The sequence below is a fragment of the Jaculus jaculus genome, chromosome 8, assembly GCF_020740685.1.
Source record: "Jaculus jaculus isolate mJacJac1 chromosome 8, mJacJac1.mat.Y.cur, whole genome shotgun sequence".
Taxonomy (NCBI): domain Eukaryota; kingdom Metazoa; phylum Chordata; class Mammalia; order Rodentia; family Dipodidae; genus Jaculus; species Jaculus jaculus.
The window spans coordinates 3,303,204-3,320,353 of NC_059109.1; the positions used below are offsets into that span (position 1 = coordinate 3,303,204).

Consider the following 17,150-nt stretch of genomic DNA (forward strand, 5'->3'; position numbering starts at 1 on the left):
CTCTCCAGCCCTGGTTGTTTTGTTTTTTGAGGTAGGGTCTCTCTCTGTAGTCCAAGCTGGCCTGGAACTCGTTTTTCACACTGTTTTCTCTGTGTACTCTGTTCTCCCCCACCCCACCCCCAGCAGCAGCTGTCCCCAGGTCACGACCTCATTGGCCCATTCATATTTTCATGTCAATGATTCACACTGTAGTGTTGATGACTGATATCGTGAGCTGAAAATGAAAGAACAAGAATTAGAATTTAGTTCTAGAGGGCTGGAGAGATGACTCAGTGATTAAGGTGCTTGCCTGCAAAGTCTGAGGACCCAGGTTTGATTCCCCAGTTCCCATGTATATGGCACACGCATTTGGAGTTCCTCTGCAGTGGTTGGATGCCCTGGTGTGCCCATTCTCTCTGTCTCTCTTCTATCTCTGCTTGCAAATAATTTTTTATTTGTTTGTTTTTTCGAGGTAGGGTCTCACTCTAGCTCAGGCTGACCTGGAATTCACCATGTAGTCCCAGGATGGCCTTGAACTCAGTGCAATCCTCTTATCTCTGCCTCCCAAGTGCTTGGATTAAAGGCATGCACCTGGCTTGGTTTGTTTGTTTGTTTTCAATTTAATTTTTTTTTATTTGAGAGAGCAAGAGAGAAAGAAGCAGAGAGAGAGAGAGAGAATGGGTGTGCCAGGGCCTCCAGCCACTACAAACAGACTCCAGATGCATACTCCACCTTGTGCATCTGGCTTACTTAGGTCCTGGAGAATTGAACCAAGGTCCTTTGGTTTTGCAGGCAAACGCCTTAACCGCTAAGCCATATCTCTCCAGCTCAAAAATTTTTCAAAGAGAGAATTTAGCTCCAGAGCTTAGGCTCCTCAGCATGGCGTGCACAAGCCACATGGGGGTGGAATTAAGGCATCCTTAGCAACGTCAACGGCCCCTCTCCTAGGATAATGGGCCACACTGAGGCTGAAGGAACAGAAAGTCAGAGGAGTAAGTTGCCGGGCCTATAGAACCCCAGAATCCCAAAAGAAAGCCTGGGTTCAGACCCCATTTCTCACTCAGCTTGTGAGAGCTGGCTTGCGTACAGGGGACACAGCCCTGGCCTGCCAACATCAGGCATCTGAAGGACAGAGAGCTGGCCCCTGAAGCCAGGACAGATATCCCCAAGCCCAAATCTCCTCCTGGAGAGGACCCTGCTCCCCTGGCTGGTAGGAAGCGGTGGCCACAACTGGAGCCCAGCTCCCTGCAGGCCGAGTTCCTGGCCCTCCTGGTGCCCAGCTAGGCAGTGCAGCACCCAGGGACTGCCAGGCCCAGTGCCCACAGCCATCCCTCCTCTTGGGGCTCCTGCCCTGCCAGCCCTCCCCAAAGTTCAACCTTCATGCCTCCATAAATGGCTTTTAAGTTTCTCACCCAGCATCCGTATCTATGAGTGTAACTCTTGAGAAGGCCTCTAGCCAGAGCATGAACACCTCTAAATGGATTCCGGGAAGGCGGATCACGGTGTCTGCCTCCCCACCCCCACCCCGCCCTGCTTCCCAGCACTCCCTTGGTCACATCCATCCCTTCTCTCCTCAGGCTTCCCTGTATCACTGTCCGCTCAGCCTGGGGCTCTGACCCCTACCTATTCCAGGGACTCAAGAATACAGGCCAAACTGAGCCAGTCCCCACTCACGTCTGCCTGAGGAACACGGGACCAGAAACCCCACGAGCCTGGCCTCTCTCCCACCTGACCTTCCCCATCCCCAGGGAGAACAGTGCAGAAGCCACTCCCATCCCCGCACTGAGGCCCTCAGTACCTTGAACTCCAAATACTTGCATCCCCACCAGCACGCTTTGGACCCTAACCTCCAGAGGGGTTCTGTGAGCTTCCCTGGGTCGGGGGACCAGCGCCTCTTGGCTCAAGGGGCCCCTCCGCATGCATGAACTAGACAGTGGGGGACGTTCACTGGTACCCTAGCTCCAGCCCTGGGCACAGAGTCACGATACTTAATGTAAAGCTCAGACTTAGAAGGCAGTGTCTCTTCCCAGAGGACAGGATCCGGGGCAGCCTGACAGGGTACCCAGGAACCACCCCCTCCGCTGGATGAGTGGACCAGGCTGCCTCCTCAGGCCAAGGATGACTCAGCTAGCCCGGCCTGCAAGAGCCAGGCTCAGCTCCCCTGCCGTCACCTCCTAGCTGTGAGTCAGGAAGGGTGAGAAGACCTTGACTCCCAAGAACCCCAGAGCTGACCAGGGCAACACAGTCCCCAGAGACGAATACTAATTGAACCCCAAGGGAGGAATTCCCTTGGTGCCTCCTGCAGGTCCTAGAAGAGCACACAAACTTGCCGCGAGCGCGCACACACACACATCTGTGTGAAACATCCTGGTGTTTCCCAAAACCCAGGTAAAACCAACAGCCCAGGAAAAGGCCACCCTTAGAACAAAAGCACAGGATTCTTTCTCCCCCTCCCCCGTCCTCTCCTGCACATCCACACACGCACCATGGCCGCGCGCCGCCACACATTGGTGGAGTGCATGTTCTTCAGTAGGGGGACCCCCCTCCCCAGACCAGCCATGGCTAAATCCTGCCCCATCTGACAGGCAACAGTGGCCTCTTTGCTTGCCCATCCCCCAACAGCTTCCTCACTCCCACACTCAGACCCTTCTCACCACGCACCCCCTACCCCAGCCCCCAGAAACACCCCCCAGGTACTGATACATCCTGGGAGTTGGTCACTGGGCCCAAAAAGGGACTAGGCGAGAGGGATCTGCACTGCTCCTCACCACCTCAGCGGCTGGGCACCTCTCCCAGCCTCGGCCAGCTCCAGAGTCGGGACAGCAGGCCACGGGAGGACCCCACAGCCTCCTCGGTCCTCTCCTTTCCCTCCCATCCTCCCCCCACTAACACCCTGCTCACAGAGCAGACCAGGCAGGCTGGGAGAGACAGGAGCGGGCACATAATTATTGGTAAAACGCTTGTACCGTTTTTCCCTCTCCCTGGTAGCTTTCAGTTGTTTTAGCAGCTTAGCGAAGCACTTGGCTCCAATTGAATTGCAAATCAGCAGCTCTTGCCCCAGGAAGAGAGGAAGGGAGGCGGAGGAGGGGGCAGGGCGGGGTTCCTGAGGGATCAGGAGGAAGGTGTTCGAGGAGGAAGGGCAGAGAGGAGGGTGAAGAGAGGGTGGGGTGTGGTTGAGGCCCTGGACCAAAAACAGGGCCTGTTTCCCTTCTCTGCATTCTCTGTGGGCCCACAGCCCCAGCCCCATCCAAAAATTTAAAAAAAAAATTAAATAAAAAACCCAAGGCGAGGATTCTTCAGCCAGAACTATGGGGTGGGCCTGGAGGGCCACCAGGGTCTCCCTCAACTACCCAGAAGGAAAACACATCTTTCACGGGAATTGCTGTTATCTGGAAACAATGTCAAAACAAAAGTCTTGCGTTTCTCACTGCGATCTCTCCAATGTTGCTAGTTCCAGTCTATCTGCCCTCCCATCCCTCCACCTGCCTTTCTATCTGCCCTCTTCTCCCTCCTTTCTGATCTTCCAGCCCCTCCAGGTCAGGGTCTCCCCAACCGAGGTGGGGGGCGGGCACTGGCTCAGCACCACGGCCAGCGCCCCGCGGGGTCTCTGGGGCGGCCTTCCATCCACTGCGCCCACGCTCTGCTCCCAGGAGTCCCCAGGGAGAGGCCTGCCCCCATTCTCACACTCAGCTCCTGGGGAGACCGCTCTCCTGGGGCGGCCGGAAGAGGAAGACGGAGCCCTGGTCCATGGAAGGACGGGGCTGGCCCGCACTAACCTTAAAGAGGCGGAGGATGTTGGCCACCATGATGGAGACCGAGCTCCCCGAAGCACCGATGACGCCCACCACCCGTTCGGGCTTGGTGATGATGGGCGGGCCACCACTGCCGCAGCGGACCTCCGTGCCGTCCTTCTCGATGAGCGCCTGCACAAAGGTCAGTGACTGCTCGAGGGCGTGGGTGTCCCTCGAGCAGGTGTCCAGAATGCGGGCGCCCAGCGTGATGTTGGGCAGCAGGTCCGGGTCGTTGTTGATGCGATCCAGGGCAAACAGCATGGCCTCCAGCCGGTGGATGCCTTTCTCCTTCTTCAGCTCCCCACAGGCTTTGCCCTCAGAGCCCCGGCCGTGCACTGGGAACAGGCCTCCCAGAGTGATGTCCCCATCGATGCGGATGGAGTTCATGTGGGGGTGACCCTTGGGCTTCCCCATGGTAGAAGACACCCAGGGACCATAAAGGTTGAGGAGCAGGCAGAGCGGTAGCCGGGCCCCCCACCAGCCCAGGCCTCTCTTCCCAGGCATCTCGGAAGGGCCTAGAGACCCATGAACAAACAGCAGGTCTCACTCCTAGCCCTGGCAGGCCCCAGGCCCCACAGCCTGGGAACACATGTGCCGGGCAGTCTCAGCAGCAGGGCAGCCAAGGAGAGCCAGTGGGGCAGCCCATGTCAGAGCTCCCCCCTCTTCCTCCTCCTCCTCCTCCTCTGCAGCCGGATGGTGCTCAGTGGCCTGCACAGGCCAGGCCCACCGAGTGGCACGGGCTGCAGGAGCCCGTGGACCCTTGCCCCCGGGTCCGGCAGGCCCAGTCGTGGTGCTTGGCTGTCGTAAGGGAAGTGGGTGCCCAGTCCAGCGTATCTTGGCATCAAGAGAAAACAGCTCTGATCCTCTCCTCCTACCGACCTGTGAAAGGGAGAGAGAGAGAGAATATCAAACCCCAGCCTGAAGAAGACAGTGGCTATTCCAATCTCTCATCAGGAGCCTGGGAAAGGAAGCCAGGAGGTCATCTCCAAAGAAGCCACAAACCTCAACACCGTGTCTCCGCTGCGGCCCAGCTCGGGGTGGAACAGAGAGCTGGGGAAGGAAACTAGGTCGAGTCGAAGACTTCGAGGTTCCGGGCCGGTGCCTTCAGGGGCTAGGCCTCTAAGATAGCGCTCCTAGTGACAGCAGGACAGGCTGGAGAGGAACAGGCCTCTCCAACATGCCACTGGAGTTACGCGGAGAAAGCCAATCCTGTCAGAACGACCCCATAGTAGAGATGGGGAGACTGAGGCCCTGAGAGAACGTTCCACCCGAGTCCCACAGACGCTGACGAGCACCCGGGTTCCTCGCTCAGAGCTGTTTAGGGTTCAGAGCTGGGAGGCCAGCAGCCTGCCTGACGAGGCTGTTGTGCCTTCTGAGCCCAGGCTTGCCACAGTGACTCTGAACACTGGAGAGAAGTGGGGCTTGGGAGGTTCAGGGAACATGAGGTGACCGTCCACTTCCACACACAAGTGCCTGGGCAGGGGGCAAACCCAGCCTTCCCCGCCTCTTTCTAACCCTCCCCATCCCGCCGCACCCCGGTGGGGCTCAGGTTACAGCCCCAGCCGCGGCACATTACTGTGACCGTCGCCATTACTGTTGTCGTTGTGATTAAATATTTATTTGCACGGGCAGAGAACGCCAGCTCTTCCTCGTTCTCACAGCTAATCTGGGCTAATTTCCCCTGGGGTTCCTTCCTTTCCCCCCAACAGCCTCCACCCCGCCACTTTTGGCGGGGGGGATGTGCTCAGGGAGAAGGACTAGAAGCTGAGTCAGGGCTGGGCTAGGAGGCAACCCCAAGGCCTCTTTTCCAGGGGTGCATCAATGAAGGCCAGCTAGCCGCTTGGCCACTCTGTGCCTCAGTTTCCCCAGCAACTGGAAGAGGAGCTGAGGTTTGGAGTGGGGACGTCCCCTGCAGTTACTGTGCCTCCATCACTTCCCACAGGGGTCTCGGAGTCACCCCTCCCCCACCCACTACTTTACCTTCTGAGGCCCCACACCCCCACAGGAGGAAAGAGAAAAATAAAAATAACAGGGCGGCGACTCAGCCATTTTTCCCTGTTTGTTTGTCTGTTTGTTTATTTTTGGTTTTGGTTTTTCAAGGTAGGGTCTCACTCTAGCCCAGGCTGACCTGGAATTCACTCTGTAGTCCCAGGGTGGCCTCGAACTCAAGGCGATCCTCCTACCTCTGCCTCCAGAGTGCTGAGATTAAAGGCATGGGCCACCGCGCCCGGCTATGTTTTTAATTTGTTGAGGTAGGGGGTAGGGTCTCACTCTAGCCCAAGCTGACCTGGAACTCACTCTACAGCTCCAGGTTATAGTGATTCTCCTACCTCTGTCTCCCAAGTGCTGGCATCCTGTTTTTTCCTTCTTTTACTTTTTTTTAAAAAAATTATTTTATTTATTTATTGACAGAGAAAGAGGGAGAGAGAGAGAATGGGTGTGCCAGGGCCTCCAGCCACTGCAAACGAACTCCAGATGTGTACGCCCCTTGTGCATCTGGCTAACGTGGGTCCTGGGGGATCGAACCTGGGTCCTTTGGCTTTGTAGGCAAACGCCTTAACCACTAAGCCATCCCTCCAGCCCACTTTTTCTTTTTAAGACAGGTTCTCACTCCAGAGTCTAAGTTGTCCTAGAATTGGTTATGTAGTCCAGACTGGCCTTGAGCTCGTGGCAATCCTCCTGTTTCAGTATTACAAGCATACACCACCAGATCTTTTTTCTTTTTTCTGGTACTGGGGATTGAACCCAGGGCCTTGCCTACGTTAACTACACCACGAGCTACAGCCCGTGTCGTGTCCCCTCTGCTCCTCAGCAGCATACGGTAAGTGACTAATTCCCCTTAACCCCCAGACCAGCAGTCGAGGCATCCCATAACTCTCCCATAGTCATCCAGCAAATGGAAAGGTGTCAGGGGCCGGGCATGGTGGCACATGGAGGCAGAGAGGCAGGAGGGTCACCATGAGTTCAAAGGTCAGCCTGGGCTAGAGTGAGACTCTGCCTCAAAAAACCAAAAAAAAAAAAAAAAAAAAGGTGTCTACCTCCTCCAGGATCCATGACCCAGGGCCAGGGCCTTGAGGAGGGCTGAGGACTGCACCTGTCCCACACTGCCCTAACCTCTCACCCCTCGTGTGACTGGGTCTGTCAGGCCACTTTCTGCATGGCTGTGGGACTGGCAGATGGGGGCACTAGATGGCTCATGCCAGAAATCAGGCAAGTCAGAACAGGCCAGACACCTTGCTAGAGGCAACCACAGCCTCGGAGCCTCCGTCCGGGATCTGAGGGTTGGGTCAGCCGCAGGAAATGCCAGCCGGGCTCCACGCTGCCCCTCGGGCACATTTGCAGGCGTCATTGAGAGGCTGAGGGAGGGCTGTGTCCCCACCTGTGTACAGGCAGGGTGAGAAGATTCCACACAGCCACTGGGGCTTGCTGCACTGTCCCCAGTCCAACGCAGGGCCGGTGGAGGGAGAGGACAGCGCACTGCTGCTCACCGGCTCTGCCCAGGGACCCCATGGAACGCTCAGGCCCTGGAGCTGGGTGGCACTTTTAGGCCTGTCTCACAGAGGAGGCAGCAGAGACACCAGGTACTTGAGCCACGCGGAGTCCAGAGACCGGCTGCACACAGGCCGCCCAGGCCCGTCACCTCACTACCTGGCACAAGCAATCCCTCCGGCCTGGTGAGGTCACGGCTGTTTGCATGAGTGTCCTGAGGGGCGACGGCACCCTGACCAACCACAGCAGGGCCACCTGGGGATGCGCGACAGCACACAGCTGCTCCTGAAAGCCAGGCCGTGAGCAGACCACAGACCCTGCCTAGGGATTCAGGGCCAGCCTCTCCCGGGGGCTCAGCCACCTATCCACACACGCAAGGAAGGGCAGGCCACACAGGCCCCAGAGCGAGGCCAGTGCCTGAGGATCAGAATCGGGAGCTCCAGGGCCTCAGGTGCTGACCCAGCTGGCCAGATCCCCCACCTGGCTTTCCCTCTAGGAGCTGGGGTCCCTGGCCACAGTGGGTCCCCGGCCCTCAGCCCCAGCACCCCTTTCTTTCCTGAGCTCCTCCGTGAGAGGGGCAGACAGACCGCCTTTAGCCTCCCCTTCCTTTGATGCTGTAACAGGGACAAGCAGGAAGTTAAAATACCCCAAAAGGGGCCAGGGGAGCAGCAGCCTGGGGGGGGAGCCTGTCTCCACCTGCGGGGAAAGGGGATGGGGACTTCCTTTGAAGTCCAATCCCCAGCTCCCAGACTACACACACACACAGAGAGAAAGAGAGAGTGTGTGTGTGTTCCAAAATAGCCAGGAAAGTTCAAACCAGGGCAGCTGGCGGGGGGGGGGGGGAGAGCCTTCCCCATAAGCCATCAGGATGGCTTTGGGTCCAGGAGGCCCCGCTACCCCACGGGTCCCTCTCCCAGGCTTGGTTTTCTCTGTCCCACCCTCACTCCCTGTGGGGGGATGGCCTCTGACTCCAGAAAGGACAGGGTAACTAACAAGGAGCAGAGGGGTCAGCCACCTCTACACAGCATCAGTTCGTAGCCAACGGTGCTTTCCTGAACATTCCTTCCAGTAAATGGAGGGAGACGTGAGGGTAACTGAGGGTGCGCTGCAGTCCGGAGAGGTCTGCAGAAACTGAGGGCCTCTGCCACCAAAGGGCCATGCGGAGGGTCTCAGGGCCCGGCCTCAGAGGCACTGCAGTTCCAGACAGCAGATGCGTCACGCTTCTCTGACCTCAGCCCTTCCTCCCCAGCCACGGCCCAAGCCGGAGAGAACCACAAACCACAGAACAACCTGACCAGGAAAGCTGCCGTGAGTCACTAACCCTCCAATTAGCTTTCATGGAGTTCATTCTGAGTCTTCCAAAACCAATGAGCCAGAACAGAACCCAAACACCAGAAGAAAAGGCAGAAAACCGAGAGCCGCCTGGCACCTTGCTCCCAGGGTGGGAAAGCCACTGGACCGGGTCCTCTGAGGGGTGCGCTCCAGGCAGCACTGGGCACTCAAAGGGACCCAGCTAGTCCCAGGGGAGGGCAGGGCAAGCCCACAAAGCCCTGGCCACACGCTTGGCCTTCCTGGGCCATGCCTTTGTCCCCCCCCCCAGCATCCTGCCCGTGTCCTCTCCGCCACCATTCCTACCACTGGGTACCCTGGCTCCCATCCAACCTGGTCCAGGAGCTCGGGAAGCTGGGGGCTGTGGATGGCTGCGCAGGGGCTGTCCTCAATCTCCTGAGCTGTGCAGATGCGTCCTCACCCACGCCTCACACACCCAACAGCAAAATGAGGTGGAACCAGAGACGTCTCCCTGGGCCCGTCACCTGCTGGGGACCCCACTGCGGAACCCTCTAGCCCGCAGGACAGGGGTGGCTCGTTGGACCGTCTCATCCCAAAGAGACAAGGCCTGCCCAACCTCACAGCTGCCCTGGAGAGAAATCACCATGCCCACCATGCCCCTGCCTTTCACCCTGGCCCTGCCCACAGCCACCTCCCACATGGAGGGGGGCAGGCTACGTTCCCTGTGGCCTCTGCCAGCCCGCCACCTCCAGCAGAGCTTGGAGAACGGCTGCTATGAGGGAAGGGGCTGCCCTCCATGCCAGGCAGCTCTCTGTAGTTGGGAAAGCTCATGCAGCCGACCCTGCAACCACCAGAGCGCCTGTAACGATGGCACTTGGGAAGGGTTTCAGGCCAGGAAACAGAACTGATGGGCAGCGTGGCATCCAGAACCTTCCATCCACTCAGCTGGCTGGGGCTCGTTCTGGAGAGTGGCCCCTCCTATCTTCAGCACCGCCCCCCTACACAACTCCATCTAAGAGCAAGGAAGAGGGGAGCTGTGGGCACCCGGTTTGGCATGGCCCCTAGCTGCTCCAGCCCACCAGCCCAGACTGGGGCCCCTTCAGATTCTAAAGCCCAGCCCGTCCTCCCAAGCTGTCCCTCCCAGAGGCCACTGGTTCTCTGTAGGACGGAAAGCACAGGAGAAGTGTGTGCAAGGGATACAAGGAGTTGTTCCTGGGCTGGAAAGATGGCTCAGTAGTTAAGGCACAATGCCTGCAAAGCTTAAGGACCCAGGTTCGATTCTCCAGGTCCCATGTAAGCCAGAGGCCATGGTGGCACATGCGTCTGGAGTTTGTCTGCAGCAGCTGGAGGCCCTGGTGCACCCATTTTCTCTCTCTCCCTCCCTCTCTCTCCTCCTCTCTTCACTGTCTCAAATAAAGATAATTGTTTTTATTAAAAGAATTCCTGAGCTGGAGAGATGGCTTAGTGGTTAAGGCACTTGCCTGCAAAGCCTAAGGGCCCAGGTTTGACTTTCCATGTCCCTCGTAAGCCAGGCGCACATGGTGTTGCATGTGTCCGGAGTTCGTTTGCAGTGGCTAGAGGCCCTGGCATACCCATTCTCTTTCTCTCCTCTCTCTCCCTGCCCCACTGTCTCAAATAAATAATTAAAAATAAATCTTAAAAAGAAAAGAACTCCTTAGCTTGATGACAGAGGGATCCTTCAAGTCCATTTCCCCCCAGTGCTACCCACCCCACCAGGCAGCTGAGCAGCCCTCCTCCAGGAAGCCCACCCTGATCTGTCCCATTTTCATTATTGGTCGCACCTTCACACTGTGGGATGTTGATGACCTGGGGACATGTTAAAAGTCCATGTGAGCCCGCGTGGGGGCGCATGCCTTTAATCCCAGCACTCGGGAGGCAGAGGTATGAGGATCACCATGAGTTCGAGACCATCCTGAGAATACAGAGTGAATTGCAGATCAGCCTGAGCTAGAGTGAGACCCTACCTCGGAAAACCAAAAAAAAAAAAAAGTCCATGTGATCAGCCCCTCCTTCTCCATGCACACCCTCCCCCCCCCCAACCCCCGTGACTCATCTAGGATTGGGATAAATGGCAGGCAGAGCCAGGCCCCCAGCAGGACAGGGCCCACAACAGGGGGTCACGGCAGCACGTGAAGTCCACGGAGAGGCTCACTCCTACCAGGCTCTTGCCACCCTCATGCATGGCCAAGTGTGGCATCTGCCATGAACATTCAGCCACTCAGCGTGGCCCTCAAACATAGGCTGTGAGCCCTGCCCTGATCTGGCAGAGGGAGCTGGCATCCCAGTGGTGAGAACACAAGAAATGTGTGGCACTTCAGGGCATCAGGGGCAGGTGCCCAGAAGGGCTGTCACGGAAGAGGGAAAATGGAAAGGGGGAAATGTCTCTGGGAAGGTGGCATTTGAAAAAAAGTCAAAAGCAGGGGCAGTGTGAGCCCTGCGGCCCTCTGGGAGAAGCACCTTCCGGGAAGAGAGCCACAGTGCAAAGGCCCTGAGGCAGGCCTGCGCAGCGGTCAGTGATAAGCCCCGAAGCCGGTGCCTGCGACAGAGGGAGGAGGGCTAGGGCCAGGAAGCGCAGCCTTCCACCGTCAAGCCAGACTCCGTGGTCACTGCGCAGACAGAAAAGCAAAGGATGCTCAAGCACTCTGACCGCAAGACGCCTGAGGACCAGAAGGGCAGCGCCTGCAGGTCACGGCAGAAAGAGGGCTCATCAGTGAGCTGCCACCGGAGCACGCGGCCATCTGCCAGAGGCTCTCCAGCCTAGCCCTTCCTCTTGCTGAGCTGCGAAGTTCCCACTGCCCAGCCCCTGTGGCAGGCCGCCCCGCCGGGCGACGCCAGGGCGCTCCCTCCCACCCCACCCCACCTCTCAGCGCCACCGTGCTTCCTCGCTTCTTGGCAAGGCTCGGGCGAGAGAGTGAGCTCCCAACAGGCATGACCGCAGGACCTCCCTGTGTCCCGTCCCCTCCCATCCGGGCCCTGGACCTTGCCCTGGGGGTCTGCACAGCCGGGGACACGGCCACAGCTGAGGGCAAGACTCCCAGCGCTAGGCCACGCCGAGGCCACCGCCACAGGGGACATGACCATGCCTGTGGCAGACCCTGCCAGAACCCTCAGAATTCAGGTCAACTCCAGATCTTCTCTATGTTTAAACCTGGACAAGGCAGCACTGTAGCCTGAGCAGGGTTTTCACTACAAGTGCTGCTCCAACCGCAGAGCAGGTGTAGAGGCTGCTTTCTGTCACCCAAGGGCGTAGGGAGGTGGCCCCGGCGGAACCCAGAGCTCTGGGCACCTTGTGAAAGCGTAGCTTCTACTGAGCTCTCTGGGCCCCACTGTCACCACCAGTGACTGTGACCAAGCCTCCTCCTAGGAGAGTGGTGGCTTAACTAGACGGCGTCACTCGGGCCTAAAATGGCACAGGATGTCATTATAGACTGTCATTTCCCAATTACTGCAGATAATATCTACCTTAATTGAACGGGGTCCCGATAATGCTATTACGCACCGCGTTACCCGATTCATTTAATAGATGCACACACACACATTAGGGCCTCGGGGCCACCGTGAAGCTGTTCTACACGGAGCTCGGTCATAAAACATTTTGACGGGAGTCATCAGCTTTCGTTTAAGGGTGACTTTTACTATCTCTATGGTGCTGGGTTTTCAGAAGAACCAAGAGGACAGGGACACGCTGAGAGAGCCACTCAGACTCTGGGCCCAGGGGACTGGGAAGAGGTGGCCACTCCAGGCTGACTTGGACCCTGGGTCCTTCTCTCTAGGCAGGTCTCTTTAGTGTCCTCCCTGTAGGAGCAACTCAGGCTGGGAGAGAACACTTCCAGCGAGGACAGGAAGCTGGCTGGGAGAAGACACCGTCTGGGGGGGAGAGAGGGGAGTGGGAAGGGCGGCCGAGTCACGGGGAGGAGAGAAACAGGACCCACGTGCAGACAGAGGACCAAGGAAGCTTCCGACCTGCCCTCTCCCGAGCCAGAGACAGGCCTCTCACATCAAGTCCCAGCTGACTGGGGCAAAATGGACCCTGATGGAAACAAGCCCACCCCCATTCTCCTCAGAAGTAGGTGGGAACCCCCACTGGAGACCCCTCTGCTTCTCCCTCAAATGCTCAGCCAGCAGCCCTCCCGCCAGCCCCGGGAGCAGGGCCAGTCCCAGATGCCAGCTTCCCCAAGCCTTCTCCAGGCAGAGAGGCAGTGCCACTCTGCAGAAGTGAGAGAACCTTCCAGCCAGCAGGCAGCTGACAGGCCCAGCTGCCCAGGCTGCCAGCAGGACCTTCCCACTGGAAAGATGGGTTCTAGGCCGAGCCCGGGAGGACAGCAGGGGTGGGCAGATGTCTCGGGGTGGGTGGTAATTAGGGGCTGCTGGCTCCACACTTGTCTCAGGGAGAGGACGTGCCTGTCGGCTATAATTATAAGGTGCTGGCGCCCATGGGTTCTGCCGCTGTCTTCCTACCAGCTGTCCCCTGTGGCAGGACAGGCGTGGGTATGGCCCAGGAGCCCCAGGCTGGGCTGTGGCCACCTCATCATTGGGAACAGGGATGCCGAGCCCTTCCAGGTCCTTCTGCCTGGCACGCTGTAGGCTCACAGGCTGGCTGCCTGCACTCCCTCCTTCCCAAGTTTCCAACAGAAGGGAGCTGAGCCCTCCCAGACACAGGTCAGAGGATGTGGGGGAGCGCCTACACTCTGCCACTGAGGCTGACAGCAGCTCCTGACCCGCCCGCTAGAATCAGTTCAGTGACAAGCTGTGTTCCCAGATCCCCTCAGAAAGTGGCTGGGGAAAAAAAAAAAAAAAAAAGCCACCATCAATAAGGCATTCCTCGGGTTAGACACTGCTAGCTTCCTGGTAGGGAATTCAGTATTTGTTCCTAAGAGGTATGAGGATGTTGGCAGGTGAGGGTAGTTGCAGGGGAAGACTGTGGCCATCTATTTCCCAGGGGAGCAGATGTGCCCATCACATGGCTGAGCAGAGGCTCAGGGACACCACACCACCAGACCCACACTCAAGAGGAGACTCAAGTCAAGAAGTGGAGCTTGGACCAGCTCAGCACCCTGCAGCCCGTCCAGGAGCACAGTGGCTCTCGGTGACGACCCCCTGCCTTTGGGCCCCACTGAGAGAGACTGCCGGCTCCCCTGGGAAGCGCTCTGCAGCTCCGAACCCGAGTCCTCAGCTATGCACCAAAACCGCCTCCACCACTTCCCAAGCACCAGAGCCCAGGCCTGGCCCACCCAGGGGACCCTGGAGGCCGCAAGACAGGAGACTTCCCCTCGCAGCTGGGTGGGATGTCCGGGCTATTCAGCAGGGACACCCTGGGGGTACTGCCCTCCCTGCCTGCCCGGGCTCCTCACTGTCACTCACGTCAGACTCACGGTGGGGTGCCCACCACTCACACACACACACACACACACACACACACACACACGTGGTAGCCCTGAACACTCAGCTCAGCTGGTGTCCCCAAAACCAGCTTTCTCCCCGGCAAAGAGCAGGGATAGTAAGCATGGTGGTGGGGGAGTGAGGTGCCCCCTTTATAAAGGACCGCCTAGCGGCGAGGGTGTCGCTCAGGGCCCAGGGGCAGAGGGCGCTCGTCCTACGGACTCGGGACTCCCCGCTGCTGCCCCGTCCCTGCACCAACAGGCTCCCGCCGCGGGGTGCGGGGGCGCGGCGCGCAGCCGGGCCTCCACCTCCGGACCCCGCCCCCGCCCGCGGGAGCCCGGCCGGCGACCCCGGAGCAGGGTCCTCCCCCGACACACACACACACACACACACACACACACACACACACGTACCCACGGCCGACACGCTCCGCTCATCACGGTCTCGGGAAGGGACGGTCCCCAGAGTCCAGGGCGTCCGACCCCAAAGTCCCGGGGCCGCGGGAAGACCCCAGACCTGCAGCACCACCGCAAGCCACCGCGGCGGCTGCAGACCGACGGTGGTTGGGCTCTGGCTGGAGGCAAAAGCAGCGCTGGGGCGGGAGCCGGAGCCGGACGGACGCGATGCCGGGGAAAGGAGCCCCGGGCCGGCCGGGGACCGCGGAGCAGCGGCGCAAACACCCGTCCGCGCCCCCGCCGCCCGGCGTCTCCGCAGAGGGGCGCGCGGATGTCGCCGCCCCCACCTGGGCTGGCAACACCCCTCCGCCCGTGCAAACCTGACACGGCCCCCCACTCGACTTTCTCCCAGACCTGCTAAGAGCGGGGCCCCGTCCCCTCCCTCGGAGGCGTCGAGGGGCGGCCCCAAGGGGAGAGCCTCCAGCCGGGTCCCACCCGAGCCCTCCGCGCGGCGGCTGGCGGAGGCCACCTCCCCAGGCGCCGGGATTCCCCCAGCCGCATCCCGCGCTCCGGAGGCCGAAGGGCACGGTTCCCTCCGCCCGTCCCCCTCGGGCCACAACTCACCGCACGCGGGCCAGGCGGACGCGGCGGCGAGGGGTCGGCTGCGCCCCGGGAGCCGGACGCTCGGTTCTCGCGGTGCCCACGGAGCCCGGGCCGCGGCGGGAGGCGCTGACGCTGCGGACCGAGCCCGGGGCGCGGAGCCGCCCGGAGTCCCGGACGCCGCGCGGGGGATGGTGAGCCGGCGGCAGCTCGGGCGCGAGATGGAGGTGGCAGCGGGCGGAGACGCCGCCGCCGAGGCCGGCGTGCGAGCCCGAGAGCGCGGGCCAGGCGGTGCGGGGCGGTGCGGGGCACGGCGCGGCGCGCGCCGGGGCTCCGGGCTGGGAAGCGGGCGGAGCGGGAGCCGGCGGACAGCGCAGCCGGCCGGGATGCGGGCGCCCCGGCGGCGGCGGGGAGAGAATGAGCGCGAGCGAGCCAGAGAGAGAGAGAGCGCGAGCGAGCGAGCGAGGGACGGGCGGCGCGGCGGCGGCGCGGGAGGGGCGCGAGCGCCGGGAGCGCAGGCCGAGGGCCGAGGGGGCCGCACCGCTCCCGGCGCCCCGGGCCCTGCCGCACCGCAGGCGCCCGCCCGGCCCGCAAGTTTGCGCCCCGAGTGCGGGGCGCTTCCGCCGGCCTTTTTAAAGAGCGAGCTCCTGGTAAGGGGGGGGGTCACCCAACCCAGCACCTCCGCCTCCCGCGGCCCCGCCACCCCTCCCCACGCCCAACCATCGCAGAAGCCTCTCCTCCCATCCACCTCCAGCCCCGTGCCCGCCCCGGCTCACCCCCCCCCCGCCCTCCTCACCCCCGCAGGTCGAGGGTCTGGAAGCGCAGCCTCGCTCCCAACGCACAGCCTGCAAAGTACGGCGGAGCAGGAATGCAGCGGGGCCTGCTGCCTCACCCCGCGCCTCCCGGGAACCCCCACTCGCAGGGCCAATGCTCTCCGCCTCCCACACGTGGCGTGTGCCCCCCTGTGGCATGTTCACTTGCACACCCCACTGCTCCTGGTTCAAGCCTATGACAAGGGAGGAAACTGAGGCCCTGTGAGGTGACTCCCTTGCTCACGTCTTATAGCCTGTAGGGGACACTTGGCCCCTGAGTCACTAGGACCCTCTAGGCTAGGGCAGTAGCGCCTCCCCCAGGCCTTGGCACAGCTTGGTTCACGTGTAACAGGTGGCCTGTAGCAAGCCCAGAGGAGAGTCGTCAGCTCTGAAGTGCCCGGCTATGCTCTTTCCCCTTCCCAAGGCTTTGGGGATCCCGGGAGCAGAGCGCCTTAGAGACCTGGAAGGACAGGACGGTCCACACAACCCTTTAGGACATCTTGGCGCAGACAACAGAAGTGGCTTCTTTGGGAGCCGTGGCGTGCGTGACTGTCCTTGTGCCATAGAGGTACGCCACGCCACGCCACACCGAGGAGCTAGCTAGGGGAAGAGGACGGACGGCCAGGGCCCTCCTTCCACCTTCGACAGAGTGCCACCTGGTGTTCACTGTGCCCAGGCCTGGGGCACTCTGCCACCTTGACGTACCAGAGAACCCTATAGAGGAGTTCCCGCAGGAGTCCAGGACAAGGGACCGAGCTTGCGCGGGTCTGCCTTTTCTCCTCCAGGGCACGCTGCCAGAGCAGGTCCCCCTCCCCTCCAGCTCTCCGGACTGCGCAGGACAGAGCATCGTCTTGTTGACCATCTTTCATTCAGTGCCTGGCACCACGCCTAGACCACAGTGAGCTCAGGAGTGTTTGGTGAATGAATAACTGTTGGCAAAGCACAGACTCTTGTTGCTGTCTCATGAAATGACCCAGACACATGTCTCATTTACTCAGTCAGTGTGTACCCAATCATCTGTAATCTCTTATGGAAGGGTCCACATCACTTGTTCGTTCATTCCTGCCATGTGTGCGTGCGTGCGTGCGTGTGTGTGTGCAACGCACACAGATATACTGCCTCACTCTCAGCGCTGGGGACACACACAGAACCAGCAGCCACGCAGCCCTGGACGAGGGCACTAGCCACCATTCCCACCTCAGGAGGAAGCAGTTTAGAGACAGAAGCAAGGCCAGGGGAGCTCTCCCCCATCCCAGACAAGTGTGCACGGCTCCAGGCTTCTAGGAAACTCAAGTCTTTCCCACAGAGGCTGTGTCCTAGGGAGCAACCACCAGAGCTGCCACAAGTGGTGGTGCACACCTTTGATCTCAGCACTTGGGAGGCAGAGCTAGGAG

General features: G+C 60.2%; 1 protein-coding gene across 5 annotated transcripts in view; it reads right to left on the bottom strand.

Annotated features, from left to right (window-relative positions):
- Nucleotides 1-16,263, bottom strand: part of Grm4 (glutamate metabotropic receptor 4) — a 102,465-nt gene extending 86,202 nt beyond the window's left edge. For 3 of the 5 annotated variants that reach the window (XM_045157663.1, XM_045157664.1, XM_045157660.1), the window contains exons 1-2: nt 15,741-15,860; nt 3,756-4,649 (exon numbers count right to left, since the gene is read on the bottom strand). In XM_045157663.1, the coding sequence (XP_045013598.1) occupies nt 3,756-4,274 (519 nt within the window). In that variant the 5' untranslated portion in view covers nt 4,275-4,649; nt 15,741-15,860. Of the gene's footprint in view, nt 1-3,755; nt 4,650-14,362; nt 14,490-15,740; nt 15,861-16,216 lie in introns of those variants that run through there. The other 2 variants (XM_045157662.1, XM_045157661.1) reach the window with 2 other exon arrangements.
- Between the last annotated feature and the right edge of the window lie 887 nt (nt 16,264-17,150).